Here is a 19578-nt window from a genome sequence, read left to right on the forward strand (position 1 = left end):
GTGCCTGCTCTGGCCGTACCTTTGAGGGCTGCGCCTCAGGTACAAGTACCCTCCCATATGATATTGGCGCAGAAATACTTCTTATCGGGCGACACCGCCCCGGGAAAGGATGACGAGGAGATGGCCTTATCCGAGACATTTCGCCTCCGATACTCTGCAGCTTTCTTTGTCCCCGTGTTTTTTGACGCTGCGTTGGCTCTTTTCCCCTTCTTCTGCCGGGATCTTCATTCGCCTTGTTAATCTTTGAATGGACCCATTTCCTAATTGACGTTGATTGACTTGGTTTTTAAAGCTTGATTTTGCACCACCGGCAGCGGACTGCCAGGCTCGAGGAAATATCCCCGAGAAGTGTTGATATCGACCGAGCGATCCGCCTACAATAACAAAGAGAATTTCGAGTCTTTTTTTTAACGAAATAATACGACGCATTGATTGGATACGGTATGGAGAGCTAGGCGTTTGAGAGAACAACCATTATTTCCTCTTCTTCTTCTTTCTTGTTTTCGATATTCTTTTCGCCGTATTCTTTAATATCGAGTGCCCTTGTGGGTTGTACTGCAAGCAACAAACTTGCCTTTTCTCCGTCCAGCTACATCTCCCTCGAACATCAAGATCCACGACGACCAACTGCAACGAAGGACCTATAAAGGAAGAAGAAGAAAAGGAACAATAAACAGAAATGGCAGGCGGGTATCAGGACGCAAGGAGCGACAGCGTCTCCTCCAGCTCCTCATCACCCACCACTCCTCCTCTCTCTTCCTCCGAAACTCGATTCCCCCATCCGCAGCAATGGTCCCGCTCCAGCAGAGACGCAAACCACCGTCTGTCAGGTAACGTCTCGCGGTCGTCGCGGCAGATGTCCTCTGATGCGCGGGACTGGGCGCGCACCCAGTGGGATACGTACCTCAAATGGAGCCAAAACTTGATTGCGACGTTCTGGAAGCTCTCGCCGCTGTACCGCGCCATGGTGATGCTCGTCATCCTCATCGGCTGGACGTTCATCATCCTCTCCGTGCTATACTCGGAGGCCTTCTTCCGATGGCTGGCGACGGTGTCCAAGACCTGGCGCGAGATCCCCGGCGGCTGGCTCATTGCCTTTATGCTCATCTTCGTCACGTCGGTGCCCCCCATTGTAGGCTACTCGACGGCAAACACCATTACGGGCTTCGTCTACGGGTTCCCCTTGGGTTGGCCTATTGCTGCCTCGGCATGCGTTGTCGGTAGCTTGGCTGCCTTTATGGCCTGCCGGACGGTGCTGAGCGGCCAGGTTAACAGGCTGATTGGCAGCGATCACCGCTTCGTCGCGCTGGGCCAGGTCCTGCGCCGGGATGGGATTCTCTACTTGACGGGCATTAGGTTCTGTCCTCTGCCCTTTAGCTTGAGCAATGGCTTCCTTGCTACCATTCCGAGCATATCGCCTCTCGCCTTTGTTATTTCTACGGCGCTGTCCACGTAAGAGAACCCCCTCCTCCCCCTCTTTTTCCTTTTCTTGCGGAAAACCCTTATCAGTTTTTCACTTATACTAACCATTCTGCCAACTCATCTCTAGACCCAAGCTTCTCATCCACGTCTTCATCGGCAGCCGCCTCGCCATCATCGCTGAAGCAGGCGACTCCATGACCACCCGCGATAAAATGGTCAACTACGCTAGCATGATCATCGGCGGGGCGATCGGCGCAGCTGCCGGCATCATCATCTACCGCCGCACCATGGCCCGTGCCGCCGAGCTCGCCCTCGAGGAAGCCACCGTCACCATCGCCGCCGAAGAGGGCGAGGGCGGCTACGAGGACACCGTCGACACGCTCCTAGATCCCGAGGATGCAGCTCATGCTATGGGCGACGATGATGTTTCTCTGTGGGACACGCAGGTGGATGATGGCTGGGGTGATGCGTATGATGATGAGGGCGACGGTGATGCGAAAACGACAAAGTTGAATAGAGACTAGAACATTTTTATGGGCTTGAGGGGGGGAGCGTCATGATGGCTTTTACCTGATTTTACTTTAGGATTTATGCGCGCGGCTGTTGGGATAGAATAGGAATTGTCATCTTTTTAGATGTGCTGCATTTCACAAGGCGTATTTCGTGCCAAGGTTTCTCGGAAAGCAATGCAACTGAAGTTTTTCATGAAGGGCAATATAAATGTCAATATAGCTAGTAGCTTTCATTCCATTCTATGCTATAGCTTTGTCGGAGCAATCTCCTGTAATACCCCAAATCCGAGAAAATCGCAGTCCGCTCGCTACCATGTCGTAATAAAACATAACCGCAGACTCAGTAGAATCATGCGGCGGGAAAGAAAATCTGGTTTAAAAAAAAAAAAGCATGAAAAAGATAAGCCCTGATTCTGTGTCATCTCTCGCCATTCTCAAAGGGGTAGGAAGAAGAAAAAGGCATAACGCCACCGCTGTAAAGAGAATTATACAAACGAGCAAAGTAAGATTCTTAAATCAAATCATCATCGTCGCTAAAGTAAACATCTGTCGTAAACTTGGACCGTCAAGTAATAAAAAATGAGTAAGAGGAAAAGAGACATGAGCTCGAAAAGACCGCCTTAAGAAGTCCGTTGATACTGATTCATAAATTGAATGGCTTGCTCCATGGGATATCCGATAAAAACAGGGCCGGTGAAGACCATCTGAGGGCCATTCGGGGCTTTCGATATATCCGGGCTGATAAAGGTAGGTTGTGGTATAAAGGTAGGGTTCCCCTGAGAGGCATGATGCTCCTGAGGCTCCTTTGTAGGCGTCAAAGGCGTTTGAAATTGTGTGTTGGAAACGGTATCCTTCTTAACCTGGGGGTCGGGTGAGGACGTGATATTCAGCCCAGCAAAAGCAGGCTGCTTCATTGCTGTGTGGTCAAAAGGGCATTTCCCTGCTGGTTTTGCTGGTGCTTCAGTGTTCCGTACAGGACTCGGCATCCGCACAGGGGCAGGAGGCGGCGACATGGGCTCGTTCCTGGGCTGTTTGTATGTCGGTACAGAGATACCCCAGGGCCGGCTTGGTGATTCTCCTACTCGGACCTCCTTCAATGGCCGGTCGAAATGACTTTGTCGGCCCTCGTCGATATCGACTGGTGGCTCGGCGGGGACCTCTGGGTCTGTGCTGGCGCTAACAGTAACAGCATGTGCCCAGCTCTCCACTCGGTCGTTTGAATTTTTCGAAGTATTGCTGTGCCGGCGTGTGCGCTCCTCGTCTCCGGGCAGCATTGGCTTGTGGAGATGGCTTAGGTCTTCAATCATGCTCACAATATTTCCATACTTTGCATCCAATTTCCTAACCTGCTGCTCGTTGCCCTGGTATCTCCGCACACAGACTTCATGGCTTCGAGGAATCTCATTTTTGTGCACTTCAACGTATTGAGCAATCTCCTGTGGAGTCTCTAGAAATCGGATAGGGCATTTGCTGGGCTGTGTTTCGTTTACGGCGTCTTGCTGAAACGTCTCTTCTTCGCACATGGCAACACAAACAGGGTCTTCAGATTGATTTGGAGTCAAGTCCGGGCCGGATTCAGGCTTCGGTTCTTTGTTCCCATTAGCAGCAGCTTCCTTAGCAAAGGGGCACTGCAATTTGCCTTTCTTATCTTCAACTGTAAAGTCTTGTTCCAAAGCAGTTGTCGACACGGAGGTTTCTACATGGGAGGTTTGAGACACCGTATCTCTGGATGATGCTGTGGTCTTACTGGCTTCACCTAGCGAGGCAACCAGTTTGTTCGCAGCGCGTCGTCCGTCACGAATGATGAGGGCAACCTGAGCCTGGGACTGCGGCGTTCGATGCTTGGGGAGAGGCACAGGTAGAGTATCATCGACGGTTGTCTGCGCTGGAAGCTGCAACTTCGCTATACTTTCTTCTATTTCTGGTGCAGCTGGCGCATATTTATCGGCCAAATACTGGAACTGTTGAGGCAGAGTCGCGTTAGCCACAGAGAGTACACCAAGACAATTTTGACTCAGAATATGTCTTGAGCCCTTGGCCAAGACAGTGAAGAAAATAAAATGGGAGGACAGTGCAGATCAGTGATAAAAAGGTTGTCAATCTCAGCAGCAATGGCTGCTCTTGATCTAGAGCTAAGATATCTCATCATGTTGCGTGTCCCGAAAGACAGGTTCCGGCCAATTTGATTATGTGCGCGGCAAATGCAAGGGGTGTACAATTGTACAAGGAAAAGCGAAGTGCTAACGGAAAAAAAAAATGCAAGGAAGAAGAGGCTCTTCTCGAAGCTTACCTGTTCATGCGCAAAACGCAGCTTATGCTCCAGTATCGTCTTGCGATCCGACAAAATCTGCACCTCGTCCGCAAGCGCGTTGAAAGCGTCCGCCACGGTCTGGGTAAGATGTAAATATGCCATTCCGGATGGCTCAAGCTGTCAAGACTGGGCCACGACCAGGGAAAGAAAAGGCAGAAGTCGGGAAATCGGGAAGAAGGGAGAAAAGAGTCGTGCGGTGGAGGGAGTTTTAAATGGCAGAAGTGGGGCGCGGGCGGGCCGATTCCGGGTTTGCGAGAAGTGCGAGGTTCATCAAGATTCGTCAGCGGAGATCGGCCTAAGTTGCAGGTATCTTGTACTCTACTGCCTTGAAAACAGCTAGCAGCTGTCGTTGTATGGGCTGTTTGATGAAATGATGCACATAGCCTGAAGACGCTTTGGTGAATCCAGCATTACGTCACCGAGATTTATAGCTGCAAGCTGGAGGTAGCGGTTATAGCCAGTAGCACCAGCAGAATACGGCAGAGTGCCATGCATGGGTTTCTGGCCTTGCTCGGTACAGAATAGCAGGGCCTAATAGGTTGGTATAGGCAGGTGGGCGATCAAGGTCGGTCCAGAGTGCTACGATCCGAGGCCCTCACGCTGTAATCATCCGATTCTAGCATGCATCCAGCACCTTGTCTGAGACGGGAGGGCCCCATCTATGGCCAGGCTAGGCCCCATGGAATATTGACTCCAGTCCAAGTACCTAGATAGCTAGATAGATAGATAGCTAGGTATACCTCCTAGTAGTTGTATCAATATCCAGATTGGGCGTCAGACGGAGTAAGTAGGGAAGTCAATGGCTCAGTTCCTTTACATAGCTCCATCTAGGCGGGATGCCAATGGCATAGCATCAATGCCTAACCCTCATGTCCCAGCTTACACTGTTACCAAAGAGCCAAGCTGGTTAATATATCTTGGCAAGCTACATATCTTAATTCCAAAATTGTGTAATAGAGTAGAAAAACGGGCACAACGCTCTTCAAAAGTGTTCCAACGCTGCAAGTGGGTTTGATTGTCTTCCGCTTGCTTTTGGCGGGGTGATAAGCATGGCTTCAAAGCCCCTCCACCTCACCTCGGCCATTGACACATCGAAGCACCGAGCTGAAGCTCCCATATTGCACAGCGGTGTTTTCAAATCTCCACCGTTCTTATACTTGATAAGACACGGAGAAAACAAAATAAAAAAAAAAGATTCCTCAACGGTGGTATCAGCACATAAAAACCGCCCGTCGCCATGGTCCTCCAGCGATTCGCCATCCCCGCGGCCAAGCTGCTTCGCAGTAGGAGCCACATCGTCCCCGGCCAGCTCCTCGTCACCGAGCACTTCTTTCAGGTCCCTCTGGACTACGCCAACCCGTCTTCTGGCGCCATCACCCTCTTCGGCCGCAGCGCAACCAAGCATGAGACTCCCATCGTCCCTCCAGACGAGCCTCCCGCTCCCAAGCCGTGGCTCGTCTTCCTCGAGGGCGGCCCCGGCTTTGGGAACCGAGAGCCTCAGGACCACCCGCTGACCCGGACGGCGGTGTCTCACGGCTACCAGGTGCTCTATCTCGACCATCGCGGCGTTGGCCTGAGCACCCCCGTCTCCAAGGAAATGCTGGCTCGCCTCCCGGGCAGTGACGGACCCGGCGCCGTCGACGTCCAGGCCAACTATCTGAAGCTCATGCGCCAGGACAACACGGTGCGGGATTGCGAATCGGTCCGCAAGCTCCTTACCGACGGCCTGCCTGAGCACAAGGCCCGCTGGTCCATCTTTGGACAGTCCTACGGCGGCTTCGTCTCCATCTCCTACCTGTCCCTCCATCCTGAAGGCCTGCGCGAGGTCTTTCTTACCGGAGGCTTGGCCCCCGTTGGCAAAACCGCCGACCAGGTCTACGAGGCTACTTTCCGGAAAACCATTGAGCGTAATGCGCTGTACTACAAGAAGTTCCCAGAGGACGTTGAGGCGTTGCGCCAGATAGCTACGTATATCGAAACCGAGGGCGGCCGTCAAGGTGTTCCCCTGCCTGGGGGTGGCTTCTTGACTGTGCCTCGTCTACTGACCATTGGCATTGCCCTTGGCTTTCACGGTGGCTTTGATCAGATTCACTCCATATTGCTCCACCTAAAGACTTCTCTCGACCAGCTCGGCTTCCTCACACGGGCCTCTCTTACTCCCCTCGAGAGCTTCACGTCGTTTGATACCAACATCATCTACGCTGTTCTTCAAGAGGCCCTCTACTGCGATGGACCCGGCAATGCTTCCAATTGGTCTGCTCAGCGTGTAGGCCAGTCCCTCGCACAATTCCCCTGGCTCAGCAAGGACAACGACTCCATTACTTCCTCCGTGGCTCCCGACCAGCCGATTCTCTTCTCCGGAGAGATGGTCTTCCCCTTGCACTTTGAAACGTACCCCGAGCTGATCCCCCTGCGAGCTGTCGCTGAGAAGCTCGCCAGCACAAACGACTGGCCGGCGCTGTATGACATTGATCAGCTGCGCAAGAACAAAGTCCCCGTCTATGCGGCCTCGTTCATCCACGACATGTACGTGGACTATGGCCTTGCCAAGGACACGGCAGATTTGATTCCGGGAGTAAAGACGTTTGAGACAAACGTCATGTACCACAACGCCTTGCGAGCAAAGGCTGAAGAAGTTATACAGCACTTGTTTAGCTTGAGAGATGACGTGTTGGATTGATTACAGTATATAGCTCTCAGGCAAGTGCAGGCTTGGGGAACATGACATGAATGGATTAGAAGGGATAACGTCACAAATGGCCAAGGTTTGAGTGAATAAACGGTTATTAATTCTGTGATAGACGACTGTTCTTTTGAAAATCTTACTTTTGAAAATCTTGCTCTATTGTTTATTTATTCTTCCTTTCCTTTTTTTTTCCGTGGGTCAAAGAAATGTATAAGTACCTCACAAGATGCCCGTATCCATTCATTCATTCCCCGTTTCTCCCATTATAGTGTAAATAAGTACATAAGTAAACAGAACTACTCATTAATCTCATTTTCACGTTTAGCAAAAAAAAAAAAAAAAAAAAAAAAAAAAGAAAGAAAGCATAGCTAGAAAATGGCCAGCAGACTCTCAGATCCGCACCCACTTTATCGCCTCTACCTCTTCTTAGTGGACTTTCGCTTGATGGGCTTTCCTCCCTGGGAACCAGACGACTTTGCCTTGCTTAGCGAATCTGTGCTCTTGTCCAGGAGCTCAAAGTCCTCGCCAGCGGATTCAGAGCTGGGGGGCGTGTGCTGAGGAATATCCGAGTCGTCTTCGGCGGCGTCGGTCTCAGCTGAGGCAGAACCTGACAGATAACGGCCAACGGTCAGCTGGAAGATCCAGGCGGGTACGCGAACGACGGCAGTATCTCTAAAGGTCGGCTTGAGGAGCTCATTCGGCTATGGTGGTTTAATCATTAGCATTTGAATACAGGGCCTGGCTTGGCCTCGCTTGGCACATTCTCTGATACTTACGTCCAAGAGATACTCATTGACGTTGCCGTCTTCGTCCTCCTCTTCCAAAAAGACGTCGCCCTGAGAGTCTACCACGAGAATCTTTCCATTCTCGGCGACAACCCTCTTGCGAGCACCAGCAGGGGCGGGCGCGGAGGACGCATCACGCGACGAAGTCTTGGAGCTCGCGGCCTTGCGGCTCTTCTTGGAAGAAGACTTGCCATCGTCTTTCCGGGACTCCTTCTCCTGCATGCGCCTCTCCTTTCTGTTCCTCGGCTGGGGCGCAGCGGCAGCAGCTTCGTCCTCTTCGGCAGCAGCAGGAGCCGGCTCGGGCGCAGGCGCAGCGTCGATTCCAGGAATGCCACCACTACCCCAAGCCGTGTTCCTCGCAAACGTGACGTAGCGCTCCACAAACTCCCTCTGGCGCTTCCAGCTCATGTACAGCGCGAGGTAGTGAATCGCGCCGCCGCCCACGATGAAGACGCCCACGAGCACCGTCCCCAAGCCGGGCCGGTAGCGGTTGTAGTAGTAGTCGGTGCCCTTCCACAGCGGGAAGCCATTGGCGAGGAAGTGGTCGTAGCGGTCGCGGGCCGGGCCTCGCAGGATGTTGGCGATGAGCGAGAGGCGGGCCTGGCGCTCCGATGCCTCCTTAATGGCCTTGCGGACCTGCGCCTGCGAGGGGCCCTTGGATGCCGCCGCCGAGTCGGAGGCGCCCTCCTTCTTGCTCTTCTTCTTGGCGGCCTGGGCGTCGGCGCGGAGCTGCTGCTTTACTTTGTCGGGGTGAAGCGAGCGCGACTTCTTGCGGTAGGCCTTGTTGATGTCGTCCAGGGAGGCAGACGCCGCCACGCCGAGGACCTCGTAGAATGTCGCGCCAGTGTCGGCTTCGTGAGCGGCAATCTCGTCGCGGATTCGAAAGATTTCTCGATCTGCAAACAATCCAAAATGTCAATTGATAAAACTTTCCCCACAATGCTCAGGAACATCAACCAACAAAAAGGTCATGATCACGAGCTTGCGTTTGTTAGTTCTTCCGTACATACCTTCTTTGCTCCATGCCGCTGATAATGGGGTCAGCAGGGATAGAACCCCGACGACCAGATACTCCAACTTCATGATTGCAAAAGGCTCGGCTCGCCCTACCCTTTGCGTCTATGAAGTCAACTTCTCTTTACAAAACAATCGTTGTTGTTCGCGGAACCTTGAGGGGCGAATCGAACGTGCTTTTTATGTGGGACAGTGAACAAGGCCAGATAGTCTGACCTGGCTAGGGAGGGTTACGGGGTACGTTGCGCCACGCCCGCTGCCCCTGCATACGCCTTGTATTCGTTACATGGATCTGCACTCGATCTTCCGGCTACCCTGAATCTACTGTGGATTTTAGTATGTCGTGGAGTGCAACAAAGCTGCAGAAATATACCATTAAAGGGGGAATTTTATATAATGAATTCTATTGAACTTTACTTCTCATAGAATAAGCCATAACTGCAGCTCTGGGAAGAACTTATCCTTGGCATTGTGCGTATAAAATAAGCTGATGTGCAAAAGTAAGATTTCGCTTATCGTACATCGATCAGCCACACGAGATTGCGAATAAAAGGCAGTGGAGGAGATTGAAAAGAAGCACACAGAAATAAGGAATCGAATCAAGATATATCAGATGTTGGAAGATCAAAAAGAGAAAAGGGAGTTTTCGAATGTTGTAAATCACGATGTTTAGAAGACATAAGAGGTTAAAAAACAAAATAAAAAAACAAGTATTTAGCAATTGCACGTTTCGATCGTGCGACCTCCGGGTTATGAGCCCGGCGCGCTTCCACTGCGCCAAATTGCTTTCTCAACTTGTTGAAAGCTCTGGCCACTAAAGCTAATGATATACCTATAAAGCCGCCGGGCACACTTAAATACATTAAATGTATAAGCTAGAGTTTGCTATCAATTTCTTCATTGTGCTGCTTCATATCAATTTTTCACCTACGGTTTCTTTCATTTTTAAATATATGATATAGAGAGATAGGTAAATACTACCTTGGTACTGAAATATGAAATTATGCACTCATTGTCATGAGCCATATAAACAGGAACGTGGGTAATGCGGAGCGCGGAATGAATATACTTCATTAAATACTTGTAAAAGGATGAAACTATATATACATCTACTTGCGAGCATTCGCTCGCTTCCGTGCTTTTTGCTCCCTCTCGTAATTGTTCGCCTCTCGTCCCTCCTCGTTTTGAATCTCGGCGACGAGCCTCTTGTACTTCTTCTCGTAGGCCTCGTCCTTGGCCTTCTTGACGCGAAGGTTCTCTCTCGCCATAAAGTTGGCGTCCTTTCGCAGCTCTCGCATGGCGCCCTTGCGCTCCTTTTTGTGCTCCTTCTTGAGCTTGGCCATCTCGGCCCTTTCGCGGTCGGGGTCGTAGTGTTTGTCGGGATCGTATGTGTCCTCGAACTTGGGTATATAAGTCTTGATCGAGAGGGGCTTGTGATGGTGGAGCTCCAGAGGCCGGCGTGACAGCTGCGAGACTCTAGACATTCGCTTGAGCTTCTCTTCTAATCTCTCTACCTTCTCGCTGGCAGCCGCTGGGAGGTGCTCCCGTGATGGCTTGCTGTTAACATGACCCAAGACCTCAACAACCTGGCTGAATGTCTCTAGAAATGCGGGCTTTCCCGTCCACAAATCTGCGGCTGCGTCAAGCACTTGAATAGTTGTACCTAGCAGAGCAAGCTTCAGAGCGTTGCCACCCTCTTGAGAGTTCTCAGCAAGGCAATCGGAGAAGTTGAGACGCCTTAATCCAACCTTCTTCGCCTTTTGGATTCGATTGCCTGCTGAAGGCTCGTGTATCGGGAAGTTACCCAATGATTTTGATGGGGCTATTGGTGAGAGCGAGCAGATAGTGTTCAAGGCAAAATTGATCACCTCGGGGACGTATCGTTCAGATAGTTGTTGATACTGCAGACTCAGAATGGACAAGTATGTTCCGATTGCATAATCTGACAGCTCTCGAGGCACCCTTTGGCCGATATACCGGCCAATTGTCAACATTGCTGGGGTCACAATCTGATGGAAGTGATCAGACGTTGGGAATATAGTTCCAATGGCTGTGAGCACTATCAAATCCGAAGGCAGCAGCGCAATGGGCCGAGACTGGCTGATTTCTTCAAGATGTTGACGGAACTGCTTGGCAATTTCAACTGGAAACATCTTGGCAAGAGAGTGAATGTGACGAATGAGGCTTTCTAGGACAGAGAAAGGCGGTGATGTCGCCGAATTCCAAGGAAGGGCCACAAAATCCACCAGAGCTGCAGAGAAATTTGCCAATCTCTCTTTATTCTTGCTGTCCAACTTGGGATGATACAACGCACGAATTCGTTGGATAATCTTGGGCAAATTCGCATGTTCATAATCTTTGATGATGGAAACAAATTCGGCGCATGACTGAGGGCAAGGAAATGTGAATGGCAATCCGTTTTCATCGCTCTGCTCCTTGGAAGAGAAGTTTGCTTGGAATATAGGGTCTTTGGTTTCTGATTCGTTGAGAAGCCCTTTTGTGAATTCATCATCGTCGTCTTCATCAACTTGAGCTTGGTTTGCCGAGTCGCTATCGTCCTCTTCTTCCTCCTCGTCGAATTCATCGTCGCTTTCCACGAGTTCCAGATCAGATCCGCTAGCCACCAAGTCGTCGTCGATGACAAAGTCATCTTCGTCGTCGAAGCCCAAATCAGTTGCCGTTGGTCTGGTTTTGATACCGTGTCCCAGTCCAAACCCATCATCATCGTCGTCGTCGTCTTCATCGTCTTCCTGTCTGCCGCCCGCATTGCCTTTCTTCTTGTCGTCTTCATCTTCATCGCTATCTGACACCTCTTCTCCCATCATTCGCTTTTGGCGTTTGTCTTCAAGCTTTTTCAACCGGTTGGATTCTTCTTCCGCCTTTTCCTCGTCTGTTTTGGTACGATTGGACGGCTGCGCCTTCTTATCCTGGGAAAGTTTCTTGACTTGTATATCGAAATTCCTGTCAAAGGCATCCCGATCGACGCCTGCTATAGTGGATAGAGGTGCATTCTCCTGATGCTTTCCACCGTTGAGGCTAGACCACAGTAGTTTTCGGATACCAGGAAGCTCCTTGTCAAGCTCCATCCGAAGGTCGTCGTCATCGTCTTTAGCCGCCTGTCGCTCGTATTTGTGGAGTTTTGACTTGGCGATAACCTCTTCCATGACCTCCTTCTTCGTCTTCTTGCGCTCTGGCTCACCATCCTCACCGCCCTCTTCCTCGCCAGCTGCGATGATGGCGCGTAGTCGCTTGAGTCGCTTCTCCCGGGTGTCTCCATCGCTGTCCTCGTCACCTTCAAGGTCGTCTTCTTGAAAGTCATCCACCAGTTCCTCCTCTTCGCCAAATTCAAGTGACCTTCCCATATGTGTCAAGCCATCCATAGGTTCGTCATCCTCCAAATCAAAAGCAGACCTCTTGTTGTGCGTCTTCTGCTTCTCACGAGCAAATCGTTCCAACATTTTCTCCTCAGGAGTCATTGTCGGGTCGTTCTCGCCGAATCGTCGATCGAGGATGCCTCCGACCTTATTGCGACGCTGCATATCTACAAGAAGAGTTTGTTTGCGCTGTTTGATGGGAGATTAGAGACATGCTTCGCAGGCAGGAGGGGAGTGGCGCTCTTACCTTTTCCTCGCTGGCGGCCTTGGCCAGACCAGGTCGCCCCTTGACAGCGGCATTTGAAGTCTTTGGTTTATTGGTTGTCACCTCAAATTTGGGTCCGCGCGCGGCATGCTTGAGGTCGAAGGGGTTGAATTGCTCTCGGATTCCCTCCAAGACAACACCTCTCTGCAAGCGCTTGTCGTTTCGAGCCGTGTCATCTTGAGCCAACTTTCGCCGTTGCTTCTTGGACTTTTGTGGGCCAGTGATTCCTTGATCTCTCAGTGACGCCTTTAGGCGCTTGAGCTGGGAACCGGCCATGACGGGCAGCGTTTGTCTGGATGATCAAAATTTGATCGCAGAATTGGCATGCTCGTCAGACACAGGCCATTACAAGGGCCTGCTGCTAATTTTTTTGATAATGGCTTATCGATAGTGGCCTAGCATCCGCTAGACGGCCGCATAGTGGATACGTACCTTTTCTTAGAGAGTGGAGTCACCCAAGCTGATCTAATCCAGCATCTGCCTTCACTCAGTCAACACTTCATAAACAGCAGGCTACGGTATACACATGTCCATTTCTCCCATGCGATCCCGCCGGAGAAGTGAGATGCGCGGGACGATATGAGCTGGACAAGCCGCCTACTATCGTTTTCACGCGATGAGCGAGTAATTTTATTGACCATCAGCCTGGCCACGTTTGGCTTGGTTAGCTCGATGATCACAGCTCTCACCTTCATCCGAGACGACAATGAAATCCCGCCTTCGGAGCCCAAGACCCAGTACATCACGCAGGATACGGAAGATTCGCTTCAGCTAGATACGCTAGAAAAGCTCTTGGACCATCCCAATTTTTCAATAAAGGAAATTGCCATCAAGATACTTTGCGATAGAGCTGCCAACGACCCTGAAGTGATTAAGTATATCTGGTTCGGCATCACTCGTCCTGAATATGAAGAGCGCATGAACTCTCTCAGAACACTGGCTGTGTTAACGAGCCAAACTGGTAAGAAAATCAGGAGCCGTCGTATTGAACCACGTGCTCATAGTCATAGGTAACGAGGGATTGGCAAGACTGCATGATGAGAGGGCATATTCAGCCTTGGTGAGGTGCATGGAGCTGTGCATGGAAAGCACCGACCTCCCGATTGTTACTGATATCCACTGGGATGAATACTACCTGCGTGATATGGGCGAGAGATTCTGCCTCATGTTTCTAACAGAGCTGATCAACAAATACGGGGCGACCATGCTTGTCAAAGCTAAATTTGTCGAGAAGTGGCTTTCAAAGCAAGATTGGGGGAGCACTGGAGAGGAAAGACGGCGCAACTTTAAAGACTACACAGATCTTCGGAACAACAGAATAACGGACATTATTAATCGCATCAAGCACTCCCGGCGTGGACTACGTGCCTTGGAAAAAGCCGGGTTGATCGACAAGGAAAGCTCTCGACGGCGAATGAGGGAGCTTCCTGACCTTCTCATGGAAGTGGAAGAGGAAATAGTGGGAGAGCAGGCAGGAGAGCAGCAAAGTCGACGGACTAGGGAACATTCCGCCGAGGAACAGAGACTTCGACGCCAGCATCGCGAGGCTATGGTTTTGAATGACGGAACACGGCCCCTGGGACGGGAGGATATAATCGAACGAGATGCATCTCCGTCGTGATGGAGCAGATCCATGGATAGAACAGACCAGTGAGAACGGTTGAACTCGCCTCAGAGGTTCTGAGAGAAGCCATGAATAGCAAGGTGGCGGCTATGACAAGACGAAGGCTGTATGTAAAATACCTATATCTAAATGGTCTGTTCCCGTTCAACTTGATTATACATCAGTCGATCTGACTTTAATGCAACAGGGAAGAGACACTCAAGGGGTAATAGCATGTACCCGGCCGCTACTCTGCAGTTACACGTACTCATTATTTAAAAAAGACGTCACAGACGCATAGCCCTTGCACCAAGCTTATTAATTTTCACTACAAGAATACCAGAAAAGTAGAGAATGCTTTGGCATACGTTCCACATTTAGGTATTCTTGCTACACCAGCTGGCTTTTGGTTAGCAAGTACATGTTAGTGCCTAATGTCGTCACATGCGATATCCTCGCGGACATGATAACCGTGACATGTGATCGGGCATTTTCTCTGAGTATATGCGCTTTATGCGCTGCATGCGCTATGTAGGTAATGAAGAAGCCGGCAAAAAAAAAAAAAAAATCTCTTTTGTTAGCAGCATGGGTATACTTAATTGAATTATCGTAGAGTGCATGCCAGAGGAGCGTGATGATAAACTGAGCATCTACTCATCTGGCAATACTTGAGTGACGAAGCCCAGATTGGTCGGATGGCACATCATAGCGACCCAATAGATAGACTGTCTGAAGAGGGGTTTGAGAGACTTGGTAAGACTCATGCTAGGGAGAAAGTTCTCTGGCGTCTCCTGAGATTCGTTTCATTATTATTGCTTGAAGGAAATTCCATTCGCCACCATTCATTGTCTTGTAACTACCCGTATTCTACCTACGCATAAGCCCCTTTAACTGCTGACGTACTCATCGACGTGATCTGCTCCGTCTAGAGGCTCGGCATGAAGGGGGTTGCCAGCCGGCAGTGCCCAAAATACCCAAAATACCCAAAATGCCCAATGTCTCCCGCTTGCCCCCGTATCGAATTTACCAACAGGCAGCCCGTTACCAAGGAATAGGTAGATTGACTCAATAGCCGTCATGTAGGGGCTCCGTATTGCCCGCTAGACCTGCAAGTAAACTCGATGCATGGCGCTCGCTACAGGCTGCGCTCTAGGCTGTGCTTCAGGCGACCCAGTGGCCGTCTTGCGGCCATGATAGGCTGGGCCAGCTGCAGCCCCCGGCCCTGTGCAATATCGCTCGCAGCATCCAGGTAAACAAACAAATGAGCTGGCGCAGCGTCTTTCCTTTCCATTGGCCTCCTGTTCATTTCGCATTTCTATCTTGTTCTTTCCCTTTCCCTCTTCTCTTCTTCCACTTCTTCAAACGAGAGAGAGTTTTGTTCTGCGCGGAACTTGCCTCCCTTTTCGCAGCTTTTCCAGGCTTCAGTTTACAGTTTGCGACGTACATTCTCACCTTTCCCTTTTCTTCAGGTTTTAATTACGGTAGTCGCTGGATCCCCAGTTTGGCGTCCAGGTACCCGCAACCATCAACCCGGCAGCTCATTTTGTCCCCTTGTCGCTCGCCGGTCCCGTCCCAAGAGGAATCGCAGCTGGCTGTTCTTGCTGTCAAAGTCTGGGCGCTGCTGCTGCAGAGGACAAGTCTAATCGGTGCTAAGTCATATTGGACGAGGGGGAGCCCCTTTTGACACACCATCGGCGACCTCATCACAGCAGCACCACTTCCGGAACTGGAGCTGGAACCACAACCACTACCACTACCGGTACCTGTCCTGGCGTGGGGTCCCCTCAGGCCGACCGGCACGCCCCGTCCAGATTGCTGCTAATTTTTTGCTGGATCCCCAACGCCAGCGCCATGTCCTTTTCCACGACTGCCACTTCCACTGCTGTCAAGCCGGCCAGGTCCAACTTCTCGCGCTCGCTGCGCCGGCCATCCAACGTTTCGTCACCCGACCTGGGAGCGCTCTACGCCGCCCAGCCGAAGCTGCTGCGCAAGTCATCGCTCGCGGCCCTGACTCCGAGCTCCTTGGCCAGCATCCCCGATGGGAGCGAGAGCTACGCCATCGACTCCGTTCTGAACGAGATTTCCGAAAACACCATTCCCGAGGAAGATCCTGCGACGCCGCCCGCCATGGAACTGTCCGTCGGCGACTCTGTCAACGTGCCAGGAGGCATGGTCGGTACCGTCCGCTTTGTCGGCACCGTCCAGGGCAAGAAGGGCACCTTTGTCGGGGTCGAGCTGGATTCGGAGTTTGCGGCGAGGGGGGAAGAACAACGGCGACGTTGATGGGTAAGAAGAACGATTCGCACGACCGCCTGTCGCACCGGGAGTTGACCGCTAACACGTTACTCTCAGCGTCTCCTATTTTTCGACCAATGTCTCTGGCGCTGGCATCTTCGTGCCGGTCGCCAAAGCGCTTCGGAGGCCCTCCGGCTCATCCCCTAAGACGCCAACGCCCAATGCTGCGAGCGGCCTGAAGCTTGCTAAGAGCAATTCAGTCAGCCTGAAATCCCCAACATCAAGCCTATCCAAGTTGAGCGCCTCGGTTGGGGCTGGTGCTTCTCGAGTTCAAAGCCCAAAAAGCAAAAAGTCACAGCCCTCGCTTCAACGCCCCGATGAGTCACCACAACGGAAGTTGGCCATGTCGCCTGGGCCACGGCCGGCAATTTCAGCGCCGGGAATCAAAGCCCCTCCAAGATATGGCAGTCCGACAAACCGCCTTGCACAGAGCGTGCGAGGAACTGCTGGTCATATGGGCGATCCCAACAAGGCCGCGGCGATGGAACGGCGGCCAAGCTTTGGACCTCGTAGCACATCGTCTCTAGGCCCCGAGCCGCTCTTTGACGAAGAACCTAACCCAATAACAATGCCTCCTCTACCAACAAAGAGCAACACAGGCCTGGGGTCGCTGTCGTTGCGACCGCCATCCCGAGCGACTAGCATTAACGACGAGGAGCTCGAACGATTGCGCGCCCAGCTAGAGGATAGAGATCGACAACTCAAAGAACAGGCCTCAACATTGGCAGAAATGGAGAGCAGTCTTACTGAGCTTCAAACGCTAATAGAACACCCTGACGGACTAAGGCGAAGCAGCATAGACGACAAAGATGCAACCCAGCTTCGACACATGCTACGAGAAAAGAATGAGAAAATTGCCATGCTTGCAGCCGAGTTTGATGCTCATCGAGCGGATTTCCGGAGTACCATTGACACGCTTGAAATGGCCAGCACAGAAACTGAACGAGTATATGAGAAACGTATAGAGGAGCTTATAGCAGATATCCGTGAGCTTGAGTCAAGAAACTTGGATGTTGACTCTGTAGCTACACAACTGAAGCAGCTAGAAGAGCTGGTGCAAGAGCTTGAAGAAGGGCTAGAAGACGCTCGCCGTGGCGAGGCCGAGGCTCGCGGAGAGGCCGAATTCTTGCGAGGGGAGGTTGAGAGAACTCGGTCAGAGCTTCGGCGAGAGAAGGAAAAAGTCGTTCCTCATAATATGTCGGCTTTGAGCGGCGATTCCGCAGTACTAGCCAAGGAGCTGGAGCAGAAGGAAGACGAGATTCGAGGACTGAAGGCTATTATCCATTCCCTTAGCCGAGACTCAATTCCTGGTGCCGAAGGCCACACTCCTAGGCCTCGACCCGGCTCCTTGATTAGCGAGAAAGATGCCGTTGAGAACAAGATTGCTCGAGACAACCTAGAGAGGCAGGTCGCTGAGCTTCAACACATAATCAAGGAGAAGAACCACAAAGAGGAGGAGTTGCAGCACGAGATTGCATTCTTGCGCTCAAACGGCATCAACTCTAGTCGTGATTCGGCCCCTATTCGAGACTCGGCCCCTATTCGACGATCATCCGTACGGAACTCGAGGGAGACGGTTCGGGAGTCGGTTATTCCCACCCAGCCTCAAGAAGAAGAGTCTTCGGATCTCTCGCACAACTCGCACAAGCGAGCAAGTACCCTCGAGACAATGAACGAGAGCGACACCTATTCAACTGCCACCGAGAGTAGCACTCTTTGGTGTGAGATTTGTGAGACAGGTGGTCATGACATCTTGACTTGCACAAACATGTTTGGCAACGATAACGCCAAGAGCTCCAAGAGCAAGGAAATCGACGACAAGGAAATCGACGAGAAGGAAGAGGAGGATGATGATGATGATGAGTACGAAGAGGAAGAACGCAGAGAGAAGGAGGAGAGGGACGAGAGAGACACTACTCACGAGGATCTCAAGCCTCTTACACCCACGGGTGACGATGTTGTTATTCATCACCCCGCCGTGTTGACCCCCGGTATTCCCAAGGAAGAGCCCGCATCGGCTCCGGCAGTCAGAATCATTCCCAACCCCATGGAATCAGGGCCCGTGGCTGGCAAAGAGAGTGGCATTCTGGACCCGGAGAAGTGGTGCGCCATATGCGAGCGGGATGGCCATGATAGCGTCGATTGCCCCTTTGAAGATGCATTCTAAGACTCTGTCGAACTTGGATGTTTGACGGACTTGGAATACCCATTAAAGCGGACACAATGAACGGCAGACATTTATAGTACGCAGAAAGCATTCACGATTTTGACGTTTCTGTGTGTATGGCTGCATTTTGTATTCGAGACATGGCGTTCATCCGTATTGATACCACCAGTCTCTTCTTTGCTTCCCGGCGCGGGACTTTGTTCTTTAGAGAGCCTTTAGATACTATTCCTCCTACCTACCAACTAACCGTATGGCTCTTCCTTCTTTTTTTGTAATAATAGCATTGGATTTGTACACTTTCATTCACATTGCTAATAAGTATCATATACCCTGCATCCGATGCATTAAATTCGCCCACTTCTGTTGTTGCTGCCAGGCATCTATTTTGTGAGAAATTACAGCCTGAGCTGCACACCCCCCCCGAGCACAGCAGCAAGCAGGTAGCCGACAGTTGTACTAAAGCACTGGGTGTCTGTCAAACTGGAGTACAGGTACATACCCCCATCTCGATAACGGCGATCTTTTAGCCGGCACTCCGTACTAGCAGTGCATTATTCATTATTACCAACTGCTTTAGGATTTGCTCGTATATGAATTTGAAACTGCGAGCATCAGGAGTTAGTTCTACGGACCGCCTGTGAACTGCGAGCATAATTGCAGACGGCAAGCAACTTTGGAACATGTATTAATAGCATGAGCTAGGCAGGTCTATTGGGTGCCAAAAGGCCCCCAAATGCTTCCATTCCCTCATCCTGCACCCAACGACGAAGACAAAAGAAGGCTGCGGCTGCATGGAACACCATTACCAATTGCCCTTTGCGTCTCCACGAGCGTCGTGTGGCGGTGTCAGCCAACCTGCTGCTTTTTCTAACCCATGCCCATCCCTTTTATCGGAGCACCTCCATGGATATGCATCCAGTGCTAGTCTTGTTCCAGCCAGCAAAAGCGGGATGCTCCGCTGAGCGCTGAGCGCGATCGATGATTTGATCAGGGAAGAGGTCGACAGTGACGCCTCGTGGGGACGGACCCTGGTCGGCAAGCTGGGTTTCTTCTTACTTTTTCATTTGTTTTTATTTTCAGCTCGGCTGGCCGTACTCGTACATTTGTATATGAACTTTCTTTTGAGGCAGATTTATACCAGGTA

The 19578-nt window shown here is 51.3% G+C and overlaps 8 protein-coding genes and 1 non-coding gene across 9 annotated transcripts; 5 read left to right on the forward strand and 4 right to left on the reverse strand.

Moving 5' to 3' along the window:
• The first annotated feature begins 164 nt into the window (after positions 1-164).
• Positions 165-2126, forward strand: TrAtP1_004215 (uncharacterized protein). The gene is made up of 2 exons (XM_014083812.2): positions 165-1452; positions 1550-2126. Exons 1-2 carry the CDS (start codon positions 680-682, stop codon positions 1944-1946), a joined length of 1170 nt encoding a protein of 389 aa, XP_013939287.2. The 5' UTR covers positions 165-679; the 3' UTR covers positions 1947-2126.
• Positions 2127-4412, reverse strand: TrAtP1_004216 (uncharacterized protein). The gene is made up of 2 exons (XM_014083813.2): positions 4225-4412; positions 2127-3895 (listed from the first exon to the last, which is right to left on the reverse strand). The coding sequence occupies exons 1-2, from the start codon at positions 4345-4347 to the stop codon at positions 2555-2557; spliced, it is 1464 nt and encodes a 487-aa protein (XP_013939288.1). The 5' UTR covers positions 4348-4412; the 3' UTR covers positions 2127-2554.
• An 882-nt stretch (positions 4413-5294) lies between these two features.
• TrAtP1_004217 (uncharacterized protein) lies at positions 5295-7257 on the forward strand. Its single transcript, XM_014083814.2, has one exon. The coding sequence runs from the start codon at positions 5483-5485 to the stop codon at positions 6923-6925; it is 1443 nt and encodes a 480-aa protein (XP_013939289.1). The 5' UTR covers positions 5295-5482; the 3' UTR covers positions 6926-7257.
• A 4-nt stretch (positions 7258-7261) lies between these two features.
• TrAtP1_004218 (uncharacterized protein) lies at positions 7262-9040 on the reverse strand. The gene is made up of 3 exons (XM_014083487.2): positions 8727-9040; positions 7708-8612; positions 7262-7632 (listed from the first exon to the last, which is right to left on the reverse strand). Exons 1-3 carry the CDS (start codon positions 8797-8799, stop codon positions 7348-7350), a joined length of 1263 nt encoding a protein of 420 aa, XP_013938962.2. The 5' UTR covers positions 8800-9040; the 3' UTR covers positions 7262-7347.
• Positions 9041-9445: 405 nt separating this feature from the next.
• Positions 9446-9517, reverse strand: TrAtP1_004219. The gene has a single exon. It is a non-coding gene; the product is annotated as a tRNA-Met (tRNA).
• Positions 9518-9710: 193 nt separating this feature from the next.
• Positions 9711-12712, reverse strand: TrAtP1_004220 (uncharacterized protein). Its single transcript, XM_066112210.1, has 2 exons — positions 12352-12712; positions 9711-12293 (listed from the first exon to the last, which is right to left on the reverse strand). Exons 1-2 carry the CDS (start codon positions 12643-12645, stop codon positions 9840-9842), a joined length of 2748 nt encoding a protein of 915 aa, XP_065968293.1. The 5' UTR covers positions 12646-12712; the 3' UTR covers positions 9711-9839.
• Positions 12713-12850: 138 nt separating this feature from the next.
• On the forward strand, positions 12851-14997 carry TrAtP1_004221 (uncharacterized protein). Its single transcript, XM_014083816.2, has 3 exons — positions 12851-13330; positions 13380-14125; positions 14181-14997. The coding sequence occupies exons 1-2, from the start codon at positions 12949-12951 to the stop codon at positions 13988-13990; spliced, it is 993 nt and encodes a 330-aa protein (XP_013939291.1). The 5' UTR covers positions 12851-12948; the 3' UTR covers positions 13991-14125; positions 14181-14997.
• Positions 14998-15823: 826 nt separating this feature from the next.
• On the forward strand, positions 15824-16255 carry TrAtP1_004222 (uncharacterized protein; the record flags this gene model as incomplete). Its single annotated transcript, XM_066112211.1, has 1 exon — positions 15824-16255. One exon carries the CDS (start codon positions 15824-15826, stop codon positions 16253-16255), a length of 432 nt encoding a protein of 143 aa, XP_065968294.1.
• A 355-nt stretch (positions 16256-16610) lies between these two features.
• TrAtP1_004223 (uncharacterized protein) lies at positions 16611-18434 on the forward strand (the record flags this gene model as incomplete). Its single annotated transcript, XM_066112212.1, has 1 exon — positions 16611-18434. The coding sequence occupies one exon, from the start codon at positions 16611-16613 to the stop codon at positions 18432-18434; it is 1824 nt and encodes a 607-aa protein (XP_065968295.1).
• Between the last annotated feature and the right edge of the window lie 1144 nt (positions 18435-19578).

The sequence above is a fragment of the Trichoderma atroviride genome, chromosome 2 (genome assembly GCF_020647795.1).
Source record: "Trichoderma atroviride chromosome 2, complete sequence".
Lineage (NCBI taxonomy): Eukaryota > Fungi > Ascomycota > Sordariomycetes > Hypocreales > Hypocreaceae > Trichoderma > Trichoderma atroviride.